This window comes from Balaenoptera musculus, chromosome 18, assembly GCF_009873245.2.
Source record: "Balaenoptera musculus isolate JJ_BM4_2016_0621 chromosome 18, mBalMus1.pri.v3, whole genome shotgun sequence".
Taxonomy (NCBI): Eukaryota; Metazoa; Chordata; class Mammalia; order Artiodactyla; family Balaenopteridae; genus Balaenoptera; species Balaenoptera musculus.
This window is the reverse complement of record NC_045802.1, coordinates 21,121,974-21,147,180: the sequence shown is the minus strand read 5'-3', so window position 1 is coordinate 21,147,180 and position 25,207 is coordinate 21,121,974. Positions and strand designations below refer to the sequence as shown.

The 25,207-nt window shown below is 38.6% G+C and overlaps 1 protein-coding gene across 4 annotated transcripts in view; it reads right to left on the bottom strand.

Moving 5' to 3' along the window:
• The window catches only part of LCP1 (lymphocyte cytosolic protein 1), an 82,060-nt gene that overhangs the window by 7,355 nt on the left and 49,498 nt on the right, over positions 1-25,207 (bottom strand). For 3 of the 4 annotated variants that reach the window (XM_036831869.1, XM_036831867.1, XM_036831868.1), the window contains exons 6-15: positions 24,462-24,543; positions 22,448-22,613; positions 20,962-21,104; positions 18,541-18,567; positions 18,120-18,215; positions 12,356-12,551; positions 10,188-10,266; positions 9,492-9,606; positions 8,113-8,246; positions 648-771 (exon numbers count right to left, since the gene is read on the bottom strand). In XM_036831869.1, coding sequence (XP_036687764.1) covers positions 648-771; positions 8,113-8,246; positions 9,492-9,606; positions 10,188-10,266; positions 12,356-12,551; positions 18,120-18,215; positions 18,541-18,567; positions 20,962-21,104; positions 22,448-22,613; positions 24,462-24,543 — 1,162 coding nt within the window. The remainder of the gene's footprint in view (positions 1-647; positions 772-8,112; positions 8,247-9,491; positions 9,607-10,187; positions 10,267-12,355; positions 12,552-18,119; positions 18,216-18,540; positions 18,568-20,961; positions 21,105-22,447; positions 22,614-24,461; positions 24,544-25,207) is intronic. The other variant, XM_036831870.1, reaches the window with a different exon arrangement.

The window sequence follows — 25,207 nt, the reverse complement described above, 5'->3', positions numbered from 1 at the left end:
TCTTGATTTTGAAGCAGAGGATTGATAGCATGACGAACTGCCTCACCCGCCCTGTTAATATAACTCTGAAGGGGTCCCTCCCCGCCATCTTGACCTTTAAGCCAGGAAAATGTAGTTAAGATATGATGCAGACATTATACTGTCAATCAAGTGCGCAGGACCCTTGAGGAAGGATCCAGCTAATGTATAAAACATGAGTGAAGAAATGTAATAAAATATCATGCTGTTATTAATAAAAATGGGATTTGGATACAAGTAAACAACTGCTTTTTTTCAAAAAAAACCATCCCATGGGACATCTTTTAGCATTTTACATTTCACCCTCATTATGTTAACAATCTGAACCATGGAGCTATGCACATTTAAAAAACATTATATTTTACGTTACTTTGGAAGAAAAACGTCTAAAATCCCGTGTAAAAAACGATTGGTTTTTTAAAATTAATTATTACGGGAGAAAACGACAAGAAATTTGTCAATGAAATGGCCTATGAACGTCAAAACAATAATGGGTCATTCAAGCAAAATCAAAACGGGAGGGGGAACCTCAAAGACCTCACACTGAAGGTCACTCTTGAAAACAGAGTGGAAGCAATAAAGATAAGCATAAAGGTCAGGTGGCCGCGAGCAGGAGACAAGCATGTTACCTTGAAACTGGAGATGGAGGAACTTTTCTCTGCTTCCTTTAATGTTTCATTCACCCAGTTGACAATAGTGTCATCGTTGACCTTCTGCCCACCTCCAAGTTCTTCAAGAATATTCAGTGTGTACCTGAACAAAATCAAGAATGATTGCTGGAGAAAAGTTGCTAAAGAATTCACTATTGTATAGCACAGAGAACTGTATTCAATACTCTGTAATGACCTGTATGAGAAAATAATCTTAAAAAGAGTGGGTATATGTATGTGTATAAGTGATTCACTTTGCTGTACAGCAGAAAGTAACACAACATTTTAAATCAACTATACTCCAATAAAGATTTTTAAAAAAAGAATTCACTATTCACAGAGAGTCGCCAGCATAGAAAAGTTTTTTGTTTTTCCTGTCACAGAAGATGGCCTGAACACCATTACATCTGAGGAAAAAAGAATATGTAATGACATTAGTTCCTTTTAGAATAACAAAATAGAACTTTATACTTAGAGTGAGTTGCAGAGCGAATACCACGGTCATTGTACAGAGAGAAAGCAGAAGAGAAGCAGGGAAAGGAAAATGAAATAAAGGATTTGAACCAGTGACACTTTTCTTAAAGGAACTATGAAAATCAAGGAACAATTCAATGTCAGAAAAGCCCAAGCACATATATCCGGAAAAAACTATAACTCAAAAAGCTACATGCACCCCAATGTTCATAGCAGCACTGTTCACATTAGCCAAGACATGGAAACAACCTAAATGTCCATCGACAGATGAATGGATAAAGATATGGCATATATACAATGGAATATTACTCAGCCATAAAAAGAATGAAATAATGCCATTTGCAGCAACATGGATGGACTTAGAGATTATCATACTAAGTGAAGTAAGTCAGACAGAGAAAGACAAATATCATATGATATCACTTATGTGCAGAATCTAAAATATGACACAAATGAACGTATCTATGAAACAGAAACAGACTCTCAGACATAGAGAACAGACTTGTGGTTGCCAAGGGGGAAGAGGGTGGCCGAGGGATGGATTGGGAGTTTGGGGTTAGGAGATGCAAACTATTATATATAGAATGGATAAACAACAAGGTCCGACTGTATAGCACAGGGAACTATATTCAATATCCTGTGATAAACCATAATGGAAAAGAATATGAAAAAGAATGTATATATATATATAACTGAGTCACTTTGCTGTACAGCAGAAACTAACACAACATTGTAAATCAGCTATACCTCAAAGCCCAGGCAGCCAACATAATAAAGAAAAAATATAAAAGAGTTTCCTCTGTGTATCACAGAAGTAGAAATATTGGGAATACACATTAATCTCTAGTTAATCTCTAGTTTGAGGGTAAGAATTGCCTTAGATACATACTGTTATGAGAAGTGGGTTTTGCAGGGGAAACATTAAGAAGATGCTTCAAGCTCTTAAAATTCCATGGAGCAGAGAAGACTCACCACTCCCCAAGCTAATCTCTCTCAAAGGGTAAACACAGGGAGAGAGCCAAGCAGTAGAGCAGGTGGGCAGGTCTGCTGGCCTCACGGTTCAGTCTTGTAAGGGGGGGAGAGTCAAATTACCCACGAAAGACTAGAATTTCAGTGTGTGTTGTCCGAAATGAAACTCAAGTATCCTGCCATTGAGTCCTGTCTGGAGGGCCTCCCTAAATGAGGTCACCCTCCACTTTGGTGCCCAGGGTTTTGCTCATTACATAATCCATCGGGTATCTTCCTCCAGTTACTGCTTCTGTGCTAAACACAGTTCTTCCACAGTCTCCCACATGGTTTCCAAGTGTAATCTCGGAAATAGGAGCAATGCCCTGCTTCCTTCAGGTGAAAGCGCTTTCCTATCATTGGCGATGGGGAGGAAATGTGTTTCTGCAACTTTTCTTTATCAAAACAATAAAATCACGTGGACCAATCTGGCATCCAAGTCCTCTCAATGACACCTCCCCAGACTCCCTCACATCAGCTGGTTCCTCTTCATTCTGCCTTTTCTAAACTACTGTTCCGGTCATGTCATTTAAAGTGACTCTCCGAGGCCCAAAGAACACAGATCAAATTCCTTAGAATGGCACACGAGTCCTTTCACAATTTGACCTGAGTGTCCCTTTTCAGCGCCTCTCTCATTTCCTCCTTCCCCTCCTTCTTCAAGGCTTTATGGTCACACACACTCATGTTCTTCCCGCTGCACAGAACCATCGGCAGCTCGCCGACCGCACCATGCGTCCTCCTGCCTCCTGCTTCCATGACTCAGATGCGCGCTCTGCCTTGGATGGCCTTCCTCTCTAGTGAATTTCTAATCCTGAGAACAAGTCCCAGTTCAAGCATCATTTTTCTGACCCATGCCGTATATTAATCATTATTGCTACACTTGCTTCCAACCTGTTTCCCAGAGCTTTTGATGGAGTTGATATGCATGTCTCTCTGCCTACCTTGTGCCCTTGGACAGAGTCCATAGACCATATTCATCTCAGTGCTTTCAGGGGTTAGCAGAGTGCCCAGTACATACTGGGCATCTAGCAAATGAAAGAGTAGAGTAGTAGATGAAACGAACAGAATGACTTTCTCCCAGGAAAAGCAAGGAGAAAGTCAAATTGAGAAATGCTTAGTCTGGGCCCAGAGATGGGACCAAAATGCTAAGGAGTAACGAGTACAAATGGGATAAGTTCCAGTTAGATTTTCAAAATATTACTAGTTTGGAAAAAGGCCTGAGGTTTGATCATATCATTTATGTCATAACCGGCTTGTTTCCTAACAGCATGTGCATGAAGTTACCAGCACTTACTATACCACGTAAGAATTTCTGCCTAGTCCACTCATTAAGAGATGGTGGGTTAGTGTTTGTTTCATCAGGTCACGTCCATAAATAACCTGAGAAACAGACTAGGTTTAATCTTCCAGCAGCCTCACTCATCTCAGGACCGAACTCTCACTTCCCTTTGCCAGGAGGCCCAGCCTGCTTTGTTGACTCTCTCCAGTGGACAGGAGCAGTGCCTTCAAGCCACTCCTTGAGTGAGGGAAGAAAATGGTGCAGAGGAGAAGCTCACCTTTATACAAAAGTCTATTCATGCAAATACAAAAGGCCACAAAGGGACAGGGAATCTTAGACGCAGAATATCCTGGAGGCAGCTGACTGCATTCAGGGGTCTGAGAAGAGCCCCTTGTGGTGGCACACCGTGCTAGTGAGCACACAGTTGTCCTGCCACCTCAAGGGAGATGTGGAGGTTTAAACGGAATCAGACACCTGCTTGTAAGGACATCAGGAAAACAAAGGGAAGAAAGGCAAAAATTTAGGTTGGAGACTCCAGTCTAGAAAGTCCATGAAGCACCGAATGTAGATTCAAAATTGAAAACAAAAATCAATTTGGCTTGTGTCTTCCTGGGATTTCCCTTGTGAGATAATCACTCCTTATCATGAAACATGTTTTGGGGGGACTGTGCTATTATTAAATGGAACCCTCCAGACAAGATCCCAGTATCCCTGGTGTTTGCACACCATGCGGTGCTGAGAAGCCCTCTGTCAAAATGCAATGGCCCCATGAGCTCCAGCTTAAGCCAGGGCCTCATCCAACCGCAGACGATGGATGGGCTGTGGGGCTGGAGGGGCTGTGATTATGACTTGTGTGCTTTCCTGCCATCAAACACTTGTGTTATTTATTTAACATGTGACCCAGAGGGACATACCTCAGTGTTTTGTTTTTCAAGGACCTATCCCCAGTTCACCAGCCACAGCCTGTTTGATCTGGGGAGAATTCCCTCCTTTGCCTGCCTCACACTCTTGATTCATCTGTTGGGGTCTAACTGTTGTGGCTGTCTGCCGGCGGCCTACTTGCCTCAGGCTTTTGTCTCCAAAGTTAGACACGTGCAATTTGCCAGCTTTCCAATCTGAGAACGATTTCCAGGCTACTCAAGGGGAAAGGGAGGTTTAAGCTTTCATTTGTTTTTAGAGGGAAAAATGACATGCCATTTATTGTCCAGATAAATGACCAAATTAGCACATCTGTGAAATCCAATGAAATAAAGTCCAGCTAGAACTGGCTCTAAATTTATTAGATCTGTTCATGTGTGGCACACAGAGAAAAAAAAAATACCCTGCTGGTGGCATTTACATAATTATCAGTCATTTCATCGCCTTTCACAGTAATGTATTTCTCTGTCCATTTGCTTATAGGCACAATTCTTATATAGTAAAGACTCATGAGAAATATGACTTATTTACCAGGTAGAGACACAGCAGCAAACTAGCCCTTATCATATATATACTAGCCTTAAACTATGATGTTGGGTCACATTTTTATAAAACTTCCAGAACGAAGATCATATTACAAGGTGATTTTCAGATATTATGAAATTCAAAATAGAATAGAGTTGGCCTGAGTTTTCTTTTTAAGTCACTAAAATAGAAAATATCAAAGATAATTTCATCTTCAAACCCATGAGTCAATTTAACAGTTGCAACTAAAAAGACTTTTGCTTTGGTTTTTAAAGCAATCAGTACCAAAAGCCAGTCTGTTAAGAATTAAAAACACATGTGAAAGAAAATAGAGAGTAGTTCAGAAATCGTTTCTGAAAATACACCAGTGAGAACGGCCCTTAGGAACTTTCAGTGATGTTCTAGATACATGCAGTAAAATAGAGGCTAAAGTTTCTTTAGCTCTGGAGTTTTCTGTGCCAGAGAAGCCTTATGACATCTGCCTTCAATCATTAAAGAGATCCCAGTTGAGAAAGGAGTAACGGAGCATCATACTTGATAAAGCAAATGTGAATCAGGTAGTTAAATTGATTATGATCATTTCTGATCACCCTACTTCACCTGGAGACACTGACATGATTACTCCAAGGACCATTATATATATTAGGATCTGCAGACAGTGGCCTGGGAATAAAGCGGCAGTGCTTAGGGACAAACCCTTGTCTCTGCCATTACCTTGTTAGACATAATGTAATGTGACATATGGTTTCTTGGGCTTCCTTCCAGGTAGAAAAATGAATTAAGTCATACTAACATAGGTTCTAATTAAGGAACGGAAGACTTCTGCCTGGTCAGAGCTATCAGTAAAGGGGGAAAGAGCAAAGCATGTAAAAGTAAACCAGATCATGCTTACAGATTTGCTGTCTAGAATTCTTCCCAGACTCATGCTTTCGTACCAAAAATTGTTTACTTTTCTCACCATTTATTTTCTATTTGTATCTTATTATATTCTGCTATTGCTTAAATAATATGGCCACATAGCTCTCACATTAATCAATCTTATGTTTGACTCTAAAAGGTATCTAAAGTTCTCTGTTAAGGAAGTAGCAGGAAATTCTGCTTTTGGTCATGATGGAATAACAGGGATCAGTTTACCTTTCTGCCTTAAACACATAAAACACAATGAAAAAATATGAAACGATGTTGTTCGGACATTGGACGACAGGAAGCACAAAACAGTGGTCCCTGAGAGAAGGAAAACAAATGTGGTAAACCCTGAGATTGTCCCAGATTATTGCATGGAGAGTTTCCAGGCTGCAGTGCAGGGAGAGAGAACTCAAACAGAGCATGACAGTGACCCTGAGCCAAGCGGACAGGGTTGAGAACTCAAGGAAGCCAGGGTGCTAGAATGTGTGGGGCAGAATAGCAGAGAGAAGAGAGCTGCCTGGAGAGGACAGTCATCTAGAAAGAAAGCTCCAGAGATCTTCAGAGGGTTTGCCTCAAGTGTTCAGCTGAGTGCTACTTGGAGCATTCATGTGAGGAAATTACCAGAGGCTGGGAAAAGAACTTTCAGAAATGAATGGGCAGAACAGTCCTTGGAGTTCACACAGGGCTGGCATAAATTTGGTTCCCACCAATCAGAGTGGAAAAATATCATGATATATGGAGCATCAAGTAAAGTACTCAGAAGAGATTATCTCAGTATTGAGAGACAAAATTAGCTCGAGATTAATTAAGATTTTAAGTAAGCCCCCAAAGGATCAAATTGTGCTTAAGTAACTTAACTGCATCCCAGGACAAAATTCAAGAATATTTAAAGGAATACAGAAATATCTAGCACACAGCAAGGTAAAATTCACAGTGCCTCACATATTATGAAAAATCAGTAGGCATGCAAAGAAGCAGAAAAATATGACCCATAATGAAGATAAAAATCAGTTAATAGAAACAGACCCAGAAATAACAGTTATTATAATTATATTCTATATGTTCAAGAAGGTTAAGGAAAGAAATAGAGGAGATGTCAAAAAGACCCAAATCAAATTTCTATACACGAAAACTATTATGTCTGAGATAAAAAAATTATACACCAAATGGAATTAATGGTAGACACTGTAGAAGAAGAGAGTGGTGAATTTAAGACAAGGCAACAGAAATTATCCCACATGAAACAGAGAGAGGAAAAAATGAAATGTAAAGGAAAGAGATGATTTGAGCATCAGTGAATTTTGGGACAACTTCAAATGACCAAATAAATGTGTACCTGGAGTTCCCCAAAAACTAGAGAGTGGGTACAGGAGTCATATTTGAAGAAATAGAGGCCAAGATTTTTCCAAATTTGATGAAAACTGTAAGCCCACAGATTCAAGAAGCTCAACAAACCTCAAGCACAAGAAACACCAAAGCACATCATAACCAAATTACTTAAAATGAGTGATAAAGAGAAAATCTTAAAAGAAGCCAGAGGAAAAAAGACATATTACATACAGAGGAACAAAGACAGGAATGACAGCAGATTTATCATTGGAAATGATGCAAGCTAGAAGACAGTGAACACATCTTCAAAATACTGAAAGAAAAAACTATCAACCTAGAATTCTACACTCAGATAATATACCTTTCAAAAACGAAAACATAATAAAGATTTTCTCAGACAGACAGAAGCTGAAATAATTCCTCGCCAACAGATGCGCCCTGCTAGAAATATTTCAAGTAGAAGGCAAATGATATCAGATCGAAATCTGGATCTACACCATGGGAAGAAGAGCACCTGAAATGACAGATATGTAGGTAAATATAGCATATTTCCCCCCTTATTCTGAAAGTCCCTTTAAAAGATAAGTGACTGTATTTACACAAATCAGTTAAAAGTTAAAGGATGGAAAAAAAAATGTGCCACGCTAAACTAATCAAGAAGAAGCAGGAGTGGCTGTATTAATATCAGGAAAAATAGGTTTTAGAGAAAAGAATATTACCAGGCATAAACAGGGTCACTCCATAATGAAAAAGGGTGATTCATTAAGAGAACATAACAATCTAAAACACTGACGAACCTAATAACAGAGTTTCAAAGTACCTGAAACAAAACTGTCAGAACTGAACGGAAATAAAAAAAAAAGAGGACTGCCCCACCAACATTCCTTTGGTTTTAAGTTTAGCTTAAAATATAGTTTTATTAAATTAAATCACATCCCTGAAATTTTCAAGTATTTTTCTAGATAAAGAATACATTCAATAAAATGCCATTCCCCTGAGTTGCATTACCTTCTCATTAACTGCCAGACCAAGGCCAATGTCAGGGTGCGGTTTCCTTCATTGAGATCTTGTCCACCAATGCCAACCAGGGAAAATTTCGCTTGATTCTTCCCCAGTTCCACTGCATAGTTACAATTCTCAAGCTGTTAATGAGCAGGAAGGGAAACAATCTAATGTCATCATCTCTATGATGATAAATACCCGAGAAAATAAGATAATAAAGACACAAAATGAAATAATAAGGTAAGATTGATTGATCTCTCAAGTCTCGCCTGGCTCTGCAATTCTAGAATTCTAAGTTAGTCAAATAATTTTCTATCTTTTCTTAAATCGAACCCCTCACTCCCACCAAAAAAATATTCATAGTGTACTTTAAGTGCAAAACCAAAATGAATTATTATGATGAACATTTTCATGGCTATATCACACTACAGAACTAGAGAGCCATACTAAGTAACCTGTCTATAATATTCCTAAAATAGCTGAATTCATAGAGATTGACAGAGAACATCTGAATTCTCCATCCTACACGCACACGGTGGACTGACATGTGGGACAGGTATTCCTGTGGCTATGACTCATGGATCATTGGGTCACAGGCACGAGAAATGGTGGGAGATGTTCGTGCCAACCCCGTGGCTGCTTTTACAAAACAATCTGTTCCCATTACGTTGACACTAGACATACTATTTGTACAAGTCAAATTGTTAGTACAAGGCTTCGATTCTTTAGAAAATTAGAATGATGATCTTGCTGGGGGAAAAGCAACCCTGCAGCTCTGCTTACTCTAATTATCTTAATTAGAATTTTTACATCATAAAGTTTAAAGACATCCAAGATGGAATTATAAATAAGTAATCAACTGAAATAATGAACTCACTTTAATAAAACCATTCAGGTTTCTGATTGCAGTACTCTAATTTAATCCATGGATAAACAGTTATCTAAGTTTGGCCTCCTGATAAAGTATTCACAAGGTACTCTTGCAGGCTTATAACTTCACCTGCCTACCAGAACATCAGAAGAGTCAGTGTTTGGGACTTTGCTGGTGGCGCAGTGGTTAAGAATCCGCCTGCCAATGCAGGGGACACGGGTTTGAGCCCTGGTCCGGGAAGATGCCACATGCCGCAGAGCAACTAAGCCTGTGCGCCACAACTACTGAGCCTGTGCTCTAGAGCCCGCGAGCCACAACTACTGAGCCCATGTGCCACAACTACTGAAGCCCGTGCACCTAAAGTCCGAGCTCCGCAACAAGAGAAACCACTGCAGTGAGAAGCCCGCGCAACACAATGAAGAGTAGCCCCTACTCGAAGCAACTAGAGAAAGCCTGCGCGCAGCATCGAAGACCCAACGCAACCAAAAAAAAAAAAAAAAGAGTCATTGTTTACCTTCTTCATATTGCCCCCCAGTTTGGGGTATGGTGGTTTGTTTACTCTGTTCCAATCAACAGGGACTTTAATCTTTTCATAGAGCTGGAAGATGACCAGGGCATCTGATAAGTCACTGAACAAAAACAAACACAAAAGAATTCTCAGATACTCAGCATTTATGAAGCTCCTGCAGCGGGCCAGGCAATTCCTTATATATTAGCTCAAGGAACATTCCCAGCAACTTGGCAACACTGGCATCAGTAGCTCCATCTTTAGAGGTGAAGAAACCTCGACTCAGAGAAAGGGAGGGAATTTACTGGAGGTCTCCCCCAGGTGTGACCACCTTTGCCCCTTCAGCAGAAACACTCAGCCTCCAGAAAAAGAAATACGGCTCTAACAAATGGCATAGGAGATACAACATGTTTAGGTGAACATTTACTGTTTGGCCTGCTTCTGAGCAGATCTTGGGTTTACAACAGGGATTCCATTTGTCCTTTTGCTGCTGGGTTATGATTTTTGTACTAAATACACAGCAAGGTTGGTGTATGGAAGTGAGTTTCTTAACATCTGCTGCGCAGTGTGGCATTTCCCCCTTCTCACCGAGGTGCACACACTTTGTAAAGAGAATTGCACACCACAGTGGTATTTGAAATCTTGGGGATCTTTCCAGGTCTTGGTACCTCATATTAAGGAAGAGTCTCCCAATATTCTTACCTGTACAAATGATTGACTCGAGGGTTTACACCCAAGGAGTTCATCCAGTTCCTAAATGTCCGCTCTTCTCTTGTCTCACCTAAATGAATGAAGACCAGGTATCTTTCATGTATAAGACTAGTTATTTTTCATATCTAGAAAATATGCCTTTTTTTATGATCAAAGTTTAACTAAAGAGGCTGTAATAAACACTGGAAGTAGAAAAAAATAAATACCCTAATGGATTTGGATGAGGGTTGCTATTCTGTGTTAATTTTTTTTCCATTTCAATTCAATGAGTATCTCTAGAGCATCTATTAGTAGTGCCCAAGATCCTGTGTGGGGAAATTCTTCAGGGCTGTCCCTCAAAGGCTTACATTCTTTCTGGAAAAACAAGTATTTTAGGCATCAAAGAGGGATCATGCAAGCTAGAGGGCTAACATATGAGGTAGATATTTATATTTGAGTTGAGATAAAGGAGAGAATTCTATGGGCTAAATTTGGAGGGAGTGCAATTTGAGCTTTACCTTAGAGGGTTAGTAAAATCTGGATAGTGAAGAGGAAAGAGGAGAGGATTCGGGGGGATAAGTAAGGAGTGGAAGTAGGAGATTGTGTAAATATAAACACAAAGGGAGCGATAGGCAAGGTCTGTCTTAAAACCATTCGGAACTGATTTTTCAGGGATCTGTGTTGTATAGTCCACAGAGACAAGGCTGTTTAGTGGCTGGAACCACAATCAGGGATCTTTGGATGCCAGGTAGCAGATTTTGGTTGATATATTAGACAATGACAGTCATTATGGGTTCTTTTTTTTATTACTATAATAAATTCTTGAGCAAGGCAGAGATATAATGAAAGCAGCACTGTGATGTGCCTGGCAGCAGTGTGCAGAATTACTGAAAGGCAATATGCATTTAAATTAAACACACAGAGGGAATAGTGTTTGACCCCAGCACGTGGGCACATTCAAGTGCTTGATGGATGGAGGAATAGGCCCCTAAGACCTAGGGAAATAGTTGGTGTATGATTTAATGAGTCTGGAAGAGCCGAAAGGAAAAATAACAATCTAAAGCTCATTCTGTGGGAAGAATTATTAGTATTTGTTGATTCAAGAGATTTGGGGGTGAAGGAGAGGAAGATATCAAAGTGGAACCCAGAGTTTTGGTAACTGAAGAAAAAAAATGGTATGATTAATGGAAATGGAGAATTTCTAAAGGACAGTGGATGGGATGGGGGCAGGGGGTAGAGAGGCAATTGGGGAAGGGGAAATGATCAATTCTGTCATGTATATGCTGAATTTCAAGCGATAGTGATGGACCCAAATCTGGATGATCTAGAGGCAGCTAGAAATGGGTGATTAGAGGGCTTGATATACATATTTGGTAGTCAACAGAATGCACAGACCCCTGACCACTGTTTATCAAATCATACAAATGCAGCAGTGTTGGAACACAGATTGATTTTGCACTTCCAGCTAGAGTAAAGCGTTGCAGAAAAGGATCAACCAATTCTTTAAATCTGGATTTTCTTTCTTTGGTGATATTCATTTATTATTACTTTTGTATTGATTTTCTGTCTCAATATCGGGACAATTCATGATGAAAAAAAGAAAAACATCTCTGGCACTATCACCTATTAGAACTTGACTAAAGCTGTGTGATTTTTTGTCCAGTCTTAGGGCTTTAGCCCCCTAAATATAACGGTCATGGATTCTGCCTCAAAATATTATTTTGTGGCCCCCATTATCCAAATCAAAGAAGCCAAACAAAAATCTCAGTAAGCACCTCTTAACATAAGTTAAATATCATTTTTAAATGATGAGTGGCTGCAACTTCTTGCCCCTAGGAATTAACACTTAGTCCATTAAGTACATAAATTAGGTTTTTGGAACTCAGGATTTATTTCATCTGATAATTAAATGCATTGTCTTCCCTAAAACATTTAATTCTGATAACGGATGAAGCCTATGTATAATGGATGTGATATAATGGTATTTGATTATTCCTGTTTGTCTGTAATTGACTTGATTAATCTATTTATTCTCTTTGTTATGTACCAGAGGATTGATGACCTGTTTGCAAATCTTCCATGTGAGGGGCTTAGGTTTGCTTAGGAGGTGATTTTGAATTGCCCTTGAATTAGAATTGCGACTGCTTTTCCGAACATTTAAGCAGCCAATTTTCAGTTACCTTCAAGAGCCCCCCAGTCGATGTCCTGGTTCTCTGGTTTGTGCAGGGCAGGGTATTTGTTAAAGAGGTTGGCAATAAAAGCCAAGTTCAACTTGGGGTTCCCTCGGACAACATCTGTAGCTGTGACAAACTGCCGGCAGCCCAGCCTCTCCGCCTGCTGCAACATGCATTCTGCCCTCTGGATGTCATCCTTCTCCTGCAATGAAAAAGGACGGACGTCTCAAGGCTGGGTCAAAGCCTCTCTAGGCACAAAGTAGACATGTATAACATGAAAAAGAGATGGAAATCTTACTGAAACCCTTAGTATTCAACCTCAGATAGACACTTAATAACAGCAAATTATCACTTGTATTTGCCTGAACCAAAATCAGAAAGTCACAAGTAAAAGGAATCTAAAAAGTTAAGTCATCAAGTCCTTCCATCTTTACACAGAACAGAACCATTTCAGATGAATAGCTGGTTGTCTTGCTTTTAAAGAGATTCAGTAGATTCTACAGTTTCATCATTTAAGTTCATCTTAATTATTTTCAACCATTAGGTTTCCTTTTTATTATCTTTTTGCATAGACCTCATGAAAAATGTTCATTTATTAAGTAATAAATTATATTCCTATTTTCAGTTCATCAAAGATATTTACATCTGCCAACAAGAACTTCTGATTAGTTTAACCGCCTTTCGCACACTGAGTTGGTGTACTTGCAGCTCAGACAAAATAAATTGAAGCTACACAGTGTCATTGATAAATATATAATATCTATTTGGCTTCTGCAGACTTCAGATTGAGGATCACCCCCTTAATATATTAAAAGTCTATTCAAATAATTCTAGAGAATCTCCAGTCATTTGTAAACAGACTCTTATCAGAAGACTAAAGTTTTGTTGAAATATGATCCATTGCCCTTTAATGCTCTTAAAAGTGTATGAAACCACAAATTTTCAGACAACTGGAACTTATTAAAACTAGAATTACCTCTTAATATGATGCTTTGCTAGATAACACTATACATTTCAGGAGCTCTACATCTCATGCAGGAATGAGTTAACTTTAATATTAACTCATTGGATTTAACTCTAATGATATGAAATGAGGCACAATAATGGGTAAGGCAACTTCTCTACATCAATACTAAAGTGCTGGCAAAACTGAAGTTTTAATCGGACCCTTGTTGTGCCCTTTGTTTTCTTTCTCTTTTTTCTTTTTTTATACTGTATGGTTCTATTTATTTTTTTGTCAAAATCTTTTATTTTCCTTCCAAAGTTGTTTTTCTAAATAAGATAAAAACATTCCATCAAGATTTTCTTTTGGATTGACCCACAGGATTTTTTTTCTGGAGGATCTCACCCATACTGATTTTCTAAGATTATTCTCTCTAAATCCTACCTGTGTCAGATAATGTGGCCGAACAACAGATGAGACAACTGTAAGAATAAATTTTTTTGTTTTTTTGGATGACCACAACAAAAGCAACAATGATTGCAATTACCAAACACGAAACACACTCATATTATGTCATAATATTGACATTCAGTCCAGTAATCCTCCACTGTAACAGCTCCTTTACTTTGCAGTGAAAATTGATTTGTATATTTTTTGCCTCTGAGTCCTTGTGGGATTTTTTTTTTTTTACTCAAACAGAAAGTCACAAAAATTATAACCATCTTCATCAGTTTACTCAGTCCATGTAATTATTTTTTTTTTCATCTTGATCTTTTGTTAGCACTTTTATGAATTCATCAGTTTTCCATTAGAGTTCTGAAAATGCTTATTCATTCAGTTCAGCAGTATAGTCAGTTACCAGAAACCTGTACTTGTCAGAGTCTTTTCCATGAATTCCTTGAAGATGAAACCCTTTTATAGGAACATTTTTGCAAAAGCATCAGATTACACCCAGAACTGTCTGTAAATGACAAAAGACTTAAAAATGACCACGGTTAAAGATTTGATGAAAGTTTATAATAATGCAATTGACAAGGAAATTTAGTTATTTGTGAGATATACATTTTAAAGTAATAACTAGAATTATGACTTATAACATTACACCAGAACATATAAGATTTTTAGAAATTTCATGTAATGTCTGAAACATTTATAATAACATATTTCCATACAAATAACCCAAAGAAAGTTTAGTATTAGTTTTTTTCTTTGTTTGTTTGTTTTTTTATACTGCAGGTTCTTATTAGTCATTAATTTTATACACATCAGTGTATACATGTCAATCCCAATCACCCAATTCAGCACACCACCATCCCCACTGAACCGCGGTTTTCCCCCCTTTGTGTCCATACGTTTGTTCTCTACATCTGTGTCTCAACTTCTGCCCTGCAAACCGGTTCATCTGTACCATTTTTCTAGGTTCTACATACATGTGTTAATATACGATATTTGTTTTTCTCTTTCTGACTTATGTCACTCTGTATGACAGTCTCTAGATCCATCCACGTCTCAACAAATGACTCAATTTCATTCCTTTTTATGGCTGAGTAATATTCCATTGTATATATGTACCACAACTTCTTTATCCATTCGTCTGTCGATGGGCATTTAGGTTGCTTCCATGACCTGGCTATTGTAAATAGTGCTGCAGTGAACATTGGGGTGCATGTGTCTTTTTGAATTATGGTTTTCTCTGGGTATATGCCCAGTAGTGGGATTGCTGGGTCATATGGTAATTCTATTTTTAGTTTTTTAAGGAACCTCCATACTGTTCTCCATAGTGGCTGTATCAATTTACATTCCCACCAACAGTGCAGGAGGGTTCCCTTTTCTCCACACCCTCTCCAGCATTTGTTGTTTGTAGATTTTCTGATGATGCCCATTCTACCTGGTGTGAGGTGATACCTCATTGTAGTTTTCATTTTCATTTCTCTAATAATTAGTGATGTTGAGCAGCTTTTCATGTGCTTCTTTGCCATCTGTATGTCTTCTTTGAAGAAATGTCTATTTAGGTCTTCTGCCCATTTGTGGATTGGGTTGTTTGTTTCTTTAATATTGAGCTGCATGAGCTGTTTATATATTTTAGAGATTAATCCTTTGTCCGTTGATTCATTTGCAAATATTTTCTCCCATTCTGAGGGTTGTCTTTTTGTCTTGTTTATGGTTCCCTTTGCTGTGCAAAAGCTCTGAAGTTTCATTAGGTACCATTTGTTTACTTTTGTTTTTATTTCCATTACTCTAGGAGGTGGATCAAAAAAGATCTTGCTGTGATTTATGTCAAAGAGTGTTCTTCCTATGTTTTCCTCTAAGAGTTTTATAGTGTCTGGTCTTACATTTAGGTCTTGAATCCATTTTGAGTTTATTTTTGTGTATGGTGTTAGGGAGTGTTCTAATTTCATTCTTTTACATGTAGCTGTCCAGTTTTCCCAGCACCACTTATTGAAGAAACTGCCTTTTCTCCATTGTATATCTTTGCCTCCTTTGTCATAGATTAGTTGACCATAGGTGTCTGGGTTTATCTCTGGGCTTTCTATCCTGTTCCATTGATCTATGTTTCTGTTTTTGTGCCAGTACCGTATTGTCTTGATTACTGTAGCGTTGTAGTATAGTCTGAAGTCAGGGGGTCTGATTCCCGCAGCTCTGTTTTTTTCCCTCAAGACTGCTTTGGCTATTCGGGGTCTTTTGTGTCTCCATACAAATTTTAAGATGATTTGTTCTAGTTCCGTTAAAAATGCCATTGGTAATTTGATAGGGATTGCACTGAATCTGTAGATTGCTTTGGGTAGTATAGTCATTTTCACAATATTGATTCTTCCAATCCAAGAACATGGTATATCTCTCCATCTGTTGGTATCATCTTTAATTTCTTTCATCAGTGTCATAGTTTTCTGCATACAGGTCTTTTGTCTCCCTAGGTAGGTTTGTTCCTAGGTATTTTATACTTTTTGTTGCAGTCGTAAATGGGAGTGTTTCCATAATTTCTCTTTCAGATTTTTCATCATTAGTGTATAGGAATGCAAGAGATTTCTGTGCATTAATTTTGTATCCTGCAACTTTACCAAATTCATTGATTAGCTCTAGTTTTCTGGTGGCATTTTTAGGATTCTCTATGTATAGTATCATGTCATCTGCAAACAGTGACAATTTTACTTCTTCTTTTCCAATCTGTATTCCTTTTCTTTTTCTTCTCTGATTGCCGTGGCTAGGACTTCCAAAACTATGTTGAATAATAGTGGTGAGAGTGGACATCCTTGTCTCATTCCTGATCTTAGAGGAAATGCTTTCAGTTTTTCACCATTGAAAATGATGTTTGCTGTGGGTTTGTTGTATATGGCCTTTATTATGTTGAAATAGGTTCCCTCTGTGCCCACTTTCTGGAGAGTTTTTGTCATAAATGGGTGTTGAATTTTGTCAAAAGCTTTTTCTGCATCTATTGAGATGATCATATGGTTTTTATTCTTCAATTTGTTAATATGGTGTATCACATTGATTGATTTGTGTATATTGAAGAATCCTTGCATCCCTGGGATAAATCCCACTTGATCATGGTGTATGATCCTTTTAATGTGTTGTTGGATTCTGTTTGCTAGTATTTTGTTGAGGATTTTTGCATCTATATTCATCAGTGATATTGGTCTGTAATTGTCTTTTTTTGTAGTATCTTTGTCTGGTTTTGGTATCAGGGTGATGGTGGCCTCATAGAATGAGTTTGGGAGTGTTCCTTCCTCTGCAATTTTTTGGAAGAGTTTGAGAAGGATGGGTGTTAGCTCTTCTCTCAATGTTTGATAGAATTCACCTGTGAAGCCATCTGGTCCTGGACTTTTGTTTGTTGGAAGATTTTTAATCACAGTTTCAATTTCATTACTTGTGATTGGTCTGTTCATATTTTCTGTTTCTTCCTGGTTCAGTCTTGGAAGGTTATACCTTTCTAAGAATTTGTCCATTTCTTCCAGGTTGTCCACTTTGTTTTCAATGAGTCCTCATACCAGACACCTCTAAAAACTTAGACGATCTTGTCCAGCCCTTTCTCCCGTTACCCTCAATGGTGTAGTGAGGCAGGGCTGTGGCTGAGTGGATTTTGGAGCCATCCTGGGCTTAAATCCTTGCTATGCCACATACTGGCTCTGTGGCCCTGAGGTGATTATTAACTTTTCTGACCTTCAGTTTTCTCAATTATAAAACAGAGTTATTAGCACTTACTTTAGTGATGTTTGCAAGGATTAGGGGCAGTGTAAGCAACATGCCCAGCATAATACCTGGCACATAGGAAGAACCTAGCAAGTGGGGTTTCCTCTTATTATTATTAATAGAGGAAAAGAGCCCCAGCCTTGGATCACATGACTTCCAATAATCTGTCATATGATCTTGGACATATTAATGAACCCTTCTGAATCTCATTTTGTTTTTCATTGTGATAGTGGGAATTTATTTATTTGTGTAAATATCCTGTCTATTTCTAGAAATAATATTCAGGTACCTAAAAATGGAAAAAATAATCCTTCTTGGTGTTGTAGGGCCTATTAAATGATGGGACACATGCAGAAGTGCCTCCGATGGTGTATGGCATTTCATTAGCATTCCTCTCTTTCCTTAATTTTAGTTCCAGGTTCAATTTTCCACAGTTACAACCCAAAACTGTTAACAGTTTTTAACAATTTAACATGGCTCTAAGCAGAGATGTCCACTCATGGAACTCTGGGAGCCAGCATCACACAGGGCAGAATCTGGGAGCCAGCATCAACTCTGGGAGCCAGCATCACACAGGGCAATGGAACAGCCAATGCAGAGGAATCATCACATCTAACACGACTTGGGGCATGGCCTTACCCTCAGTCCTGACATGTCAATAACAACAGCAGGAATACCTTCTTCATCTCCTTTTGGAGCCACCTGTTCAAGCAGGTGGTAATAAGCTTTTGAGTCCTGTGAGAAATGAGGAAATTACAATTTCAAAATGGCACAGCTAATTACATACTTAGCATGACAATAATTCCCCGAAAGCAAACATATTTCATTTCTCATCCAACTATCATTCAACAATGCAACTTAATTAACAAAGCTGCGAACATTCACTGATTTGAATTTTCTATTTGTCTCTTTATATATTATATTTGCCTTTCTTTTTAAAAGGAGTATAACAGTTAAAAATACAGGACATACATAAAAGGCAAATGCTATTCTATTGATATTAGGGAAGAAAAATAATTTGTTTACATGTATTAAATTGTATACAGGAAAATATATATACCTTTATATTGCTGTAGAAGTCAGCCAGCTAAGGTTTAATTAAAAAAAAAAAGTGACAGAAAAAGGAAGCAGAAGTTTAAGGCAGAGTTTAAAAACACATTTAAATGGACAATCAGCAAAAGAAAAAGATTTCGAAGACAGAATATTGAAGCATTCACAAGCAGTCTTTATGTAAAGGGAGCAATATTAAGGTAAGTGCATTTACTATTTATCAAGAAGCTAGAAAAAATGGTTTAGTTTAGCTATTGCAGAGTAGATATGGATATTGAATTCTCATGTTTTCTTAGATTCTGGAAATAGGCTTATTGACAAAAAATTTTCTGAATCATAGTCTTAAAATTATAAGTTTATTCTCATTCAATGAAAGCATACAGATTTTCAGGTAATTTATTTAAATCATTTAAAGACATCTTAATTTCTCTTAAAGACTGAAAAATCAGCTGTCGCTCTGTTTGTTTTTTATAAACTGGGTAGAGCCCAGGGATAGCAGAGGTATGCTCACCTCTTGTGACATTAGAAAGATAAAAAGAGAGAGCACCGGCCATGGATGTTGCACCTGGGAAACTGATTTTCACCTCTTCTCTCTACCTTCTCCTTTCTCTTACTTTTCGCTGTAGGTATTTCGAAGTCAGTGAAAGTTCCATGGAGGGTTAGGCATGAATAAAATCTGCACATCATGTGTCACATCTGTTTAGCTTTGCTAAGAGTCACCTCATTTCACCAGACCCTAAGAAACTAGTCTCATTCATTGTATTTTGGGGGTTCTCCCCTCCTTTGCTGACTTTGTGTGATTTAAGGGCACCTCCCAAAGTTGCCACATGCTCAGCCTTACATGTCACAGCACTGACGTTGGTGGTGAGGCAGCTACTCCCAGAGAACAGGCACAACCACTGTATAAGTGCTCAGCTTGACAATTCCTATCTCATATTCTAAAGAACACAGCCTTTCAGTCATAGGAAATCAGGTAAATTTATGGCTCCAACCAATCATCCTAATTTTATCTGAAAAGTTTGAGAATTTTGGCTGAAATAATTGCAGAGCCTAAGTGTTGAGCACAAAGGGAGATAATGCTGTCCAGTTCCTGTTTAATCCCAGTTTGGCTGGTGGTGCAAGAAGAATGTTAATAAGCAATGAAAGTTGTGTAGTTAGAAAAAATAAATTTGGCATTATTAGCTTATGTCCTAAGGAACTGGGGACTTTCCATCTAGAAGCTTCACTCTAATTGGTACTGTGCCTGGCAGACCTTGAGTTCTAAAAGCCATTAAGTCCACAGCAGGGGGAAGTTGTCACTCAAGAATTACAAGCCTGGGTTGACTTGGTGAGTCATGTGACCTTTCCTCTGACTCTTCCTCTTTGGAGAAAATGTCTTTAACTTTTGAGAAAGTGGAGAGTGAAATGTTTTTCTCATGTTGCATTCCAGCATCTCATACCATTTCCTACTGGGACTGACATTCCTTCCCGCTCCTTAAGCTCTTTCTGTGTCGGTCCATCTGTTATCAATGTTAACAAGCTGCTCCTTTCACCTTGGCATGGAACTTTTCACAAACTTGAAAACTACAGTGCATGCTTCCCTCAGCCTTTCCCCCTTTGGATCGCTGTTGTAGGACTAACTGTGTCTTCTACATTTTCTGGGGTTAATTCTCATTGCAGATGGTTTCCAGAATCATTATCTTTTCAACATCACTCTGGTTTCTACAAATAATAAGCTTTCAAGAAATTTATGAATTGTTTTAGAGGAGCAGTATGTATGGTGGTCAAGTACCATGGAGGTCAACTGCTCAGTTTGAGTCCTGACCCCATTCCCCCAGCTATGTGAACTCGAACAAGTTACTTATATTCTCTTTACCTCGGGTTCCTTATCTGCAAAATGAGCAAGTAATAATCCTTATCTCAAAGATTTGTTGTGAGGATTAAATGAGTCAATACATGCATAAAGCAGTTAGAACAGTGCCTGGCACGCAGTAATACTGTTTGCTATGATTAGGATAATTAGAAGAGTAATCCTCGTTTAATTTTTTTTTAAAGGAATCCCCGTCTGATGCTCCCGTTGATAAAATCAGAAAGACATTAGAATCCTACGCAGACTCTCTTTACCTAAAAATCAGTCTTACCTCTTGCTCTTGCTCTTCCTCTATCTCACCCTCATCCCTCTACGTTCTGATGTTGAAACTCCAGGGGACACCCATCTCGTTTGATGCGGTGGGGTTGCTAGGGCCTTGGGCAGGTCTGTACGTGGCCCTGAGCTGGAGCTGCACATGGACTCGAGAACAGCATGGGCTCCAAAACAGCGCCGGCCACTCTAACTAACACCAGAACTTCCGAAGAGATGAAGCCCTTTGTCTTTATCTTTGTCTCTTCTCTGTTAATGCCCAAATTCCCTTCACCCCTGTGGTTAGTCGTGTACAAAGTACACTCCTCCTACCTTGATGTCACTGCTGAAGTTGCTGACTTTGTTGCAGCCCGCGTTTTCCAGGTGGTAATTAGCCCATCTCAGCAGGAGCTCCTCAGGGGAGAGTTTCATCAAATCCTCCAGACTCTCCCCTTCTCTCAAAAGAGCGGCCAGTGCTGAAGAAGCGCAAAAACCGAAGAAAAATAAATGCAGGGGATATTTGGGGGGATTAGTTACAAATTAAACTGAGCCCTGCTGGGAAGTCAAAGATACCACGTTATCTCTCTGGGATAGAGGGACATAGAGCCTCTCCCATGGAATAAACACTTTATTATTATTCCCTAAAAAGAGGTGTAAGGTATTATAAGCCTATTTATTATCCCCATTTTTCGGGTGGAGAAGACAAGGCACCAATGAATATCAGTGCTATGCCTAAGAATACAGGAGCAGAGCCATGGAAATAACCAAGACTATCGACTCAGAATACTCTGCTGGGTCTGTCAGCAGAGTTTGATATGATATGACATTTTTGCTTTTAAGAGATCATTTTGTAATAATGACAATGTGCTCTTGCTTATTCCCATAGGTGTTTTATATTTCAAATGCTTACCTGCATAATTATAGCATCTCAAAAAGTGTAATTAACTCTTTCCTCTGTTTCCCAGATGAATTAAGTCATTTTTGCTCAGCTAGAAGGTTTAAATTTAGCTGAGGTCATTATTTGCAAATCAATATTCTTTCTAATGTGTTCTGAGTTTCTTATTTGCTTTTTTCTTCTTTATATTCTGTTTAATATACTTGTTTTCAAATGGTACCCCAGGATTCTTCACTGGTTACTTTGATTTGGACATGTAAATAAAATATAAATATATATTAAAAAAAGGTTAGAATTTGGCTACAGATTTCATATTAGTAGGATCTGTACAGGAAAAATGAAAGGTAACAGTGTGTTTTGTATGATATTTATCAAGGTCTACTCTTACTGTCTAAAGGACAGGCTGAATTGTTTAAATGCTTAGGACGCTGACAGCTGATGGAATAAGACTGACAGCTACAATATTTAGTTGAGAACTCTGAAACTCTATATGTAATTTCCTATAATGTTGGTAAGAAAGAGACTGAGTTTCTACTCTGGTGCTATCACTGCAGTATACAAATGTGAATCACTTTGTAAAATCCAAATTTAAAATAGCCTAGTTTGTTACAAAGTGTCTAAAGGCAAAGTGAACTCAGAAAAGCTCTTGAGGTTGGGGTCCCAGACAGCTAGACTGAGCTATAGGTTCTAAACAAGCATTATTAGTAGCCTGTGGTCTTAAAAAAGCTTTTGCTCTGTTGTTTTAAAAAGTCTGGGCAGTGTGGATAGAATGTGTTACATTAATACAATGGATTGGATATAACGGTAGTTTCAAAAACTGAGGATTCTGAGTTTGACAGCTCCTGACATCTTCCTCTCACAGCCCCCAACACACGCACTAACAAAAAGTCATGCCATTATTAACGTTGGAGGCTTTGCTGGTACCTTCGTTTCTGCTGAGTTCGATGTCGGCAAATAACCCAATCTTGATGACCTGCCACAGCAGTCCCAGGACCAGGTAAGGCTTCCCCTCCTTTAAGTCCTCAGCCCCGATATTAACCACGTGGCAGCCGATGGCTGAGGCAGAGTTCAGAGCCAGGTTCAGATTCTCCTGAAGGAGAAAAAGTATGCAAGTTTTGTTTTTGACTTTGCAGATGCCAAATGATCATTCTTGATCGGCAGCAGCAACGTTTTGCTTCTAGAAAGTTCCTAGGTCTAGAGGCATTGTCTTCACTAGATTTTTAACATTGGAAAAAAGCAGGGAGTAACACCTGGATTTTACTGGAGTAAAATCCAGTAACCCAGGCAGTGCCTAATCCATCCAGCCAGAGCCCTGAGTTGAAGGCTCATCCTGGTCAGGATGAAACTAACGAGTCTTCTTTTTCCATGCTGCTCTGTGATGGAGCCTCCACTCTCAGCATCTCCATCAGCCAGCAATGAAGGGGCACATTTGAGGGCAGTCACTGTCTTGTCACTGGCTATTGTCAATAACCCCGTTGTTAATGTAAATCAAGGTCATGAAAGAGAGTAACAAAATATCTTTTTGACTTTCAGATTGGATACTGAAGGAATGAAAAAGATTCAAATGAAATTCCTAGAAAAGACAGAGGGGTTTTTACTAGGACAATTTATCGAGTATCTATAATATCTAGGGACCTTGAGTACACACACACATACACAAACACACACACGCATATCCACATACATACAGATTATATGTTCTTATAACTAACAACAATGTATGTAAGGTAACTCATATACAGTTGCAATAGGGTCAGTGAAATTTTCAGTCCAGGGTCTTTCTACAGTTGACCCTTGAACAACAGGGGTTTGAACTGCTGGATCCACTTATATGTAGGGTTTTTTCGATAGTAAATACTACAGTACTACATGATCCACGGTTGGTTGACACCATGGACGCAGAACAGTGGTTATGGAGGAACCAAGTACAGGAAGGGCAGACTGTAAATTATATTTGGATTTTGGACCGAGCGGAGGGCTGACACACCTCCTTCCCCCCATGGTTCAAGGGTCACCTGTACTATTATTTTTGAGTCCACAAAGAAGGAGATATCAGAGTCAAAGATGTACAGAACTTGTTCTTACGATAAATTAAAAAAACATAGGCCACCAGTGAACTGGGAAGGGGACTATCAGAAGAAAACTAGGTTTTTACCCTAATGTAGAGCTCAAAATGACAAGTAAAAAATATCATGTCCACTTACGGCCAAGACTAAAACTTAACATCAAGATTAAATATGACGTTAAGTGCCTTCATGTACATTTAATCATAGTTCTTGCTTTGATCACGGCTTCCATTTTTTAAGAACACAGGGTTGCTTAAATCCAAACAGGACATAATATATTGCTCATGATTTAAGAAGTGAGACGTGGTTTCTGAGCAAGAAGATTACAATAATGTGAAAATGCTGGAACATAAGACAGAAATGCAGCTTACTTACCACCGGTCACTGTTTCAGTTAATCAACAAACTGAAGGCATAAAAGCAAGTTATATTTATCACACTGGTGTCTGTGGCCAATACCACCATGCAGGCTGCCAGAGCACTTCCCGTTTTTTACCCCCTCACTTCTTAGAAAAGCTGATCTTTTCAGATAAAATATTGTGTAGTTGGCATCAGCTCCAAGATAAATTGCCAGGGAAAGTTTGAGTTAAATTTTAGCCAATGTGAATTTTATTCATACGTGGCCAAAACAAACAAAGTCTACCCCAACTACTAATACTCACTAACTTCCCTCCCCCCCCCCCCCGCACTATATTAATACAAGACAAAATAGAAATGTGTCCCCCTCTCCCTACTAGTCATGACAGATCACCAGCCCAAAGCCTGGGCTTTGGAAATAATGTCTGAGCACCTGAAAAAGGCCGGCTCAGCAGTCATGGCGACTCATTTCTTCAAAGCACAATCCTACGTTAAGGTAACACAGGGAAGACACACCTGAATGGTGAAAGGGGTGAGTTTCTTTTTGTTGATTGCTCTTTCATCAATTGTGTCCGGCACTGATAGGTTGATCATTTTACTGAAAGAGAAACAATTAAAGAAAGCAGGCTTCTAAATAAAAGAGCCCGGTGACACTGAATTTAAATTCTAGCAATGCCATAAGCAAAGAGGACAGCAACATCATTGTGCTACCCAGTGTTCAGATATAAAATCAATTTTGCAGTTTCGACTAGATTCAAACTATCTGTGGGAAAGGTTAATTTTCCTTGAAGTCAAACAATATATTGAGGCAGGAAATAAGAACCCTACTTCATTCACTCACCTAAAAAGCTGGAAGATTATTCTGGTTCCCTTAGCACATTAGGAAATTCTGGGTGGATAGCCAAGGCAAATTCTCTATGAGTACTTCACTTTCTCAGCCATGAAAATGGCTCCACTATATAAAAGATTATCTATACACTTTTGAGCTTATATAATGTCTAAATTTCTATTTGACAGCTGGTCAAACTCTATACCTTCAATTGATCATATAATAAAATGTTTTACATTCTCCTGTAGGCATTATAGTATCAGTACTTTAGAAATGTCTCCCACTTAAGTATCTAACACATTGGTCAGACATCCAAAATAAGCAGCTATTATTTATGAAAAACTTATTTTACCCACTTAGCTTTGGTTTAACCTCCAATGGGTCATTAAAAATAAATTTCCTTAGGTCACTTCCATCTTATTTAAAGAAAGGA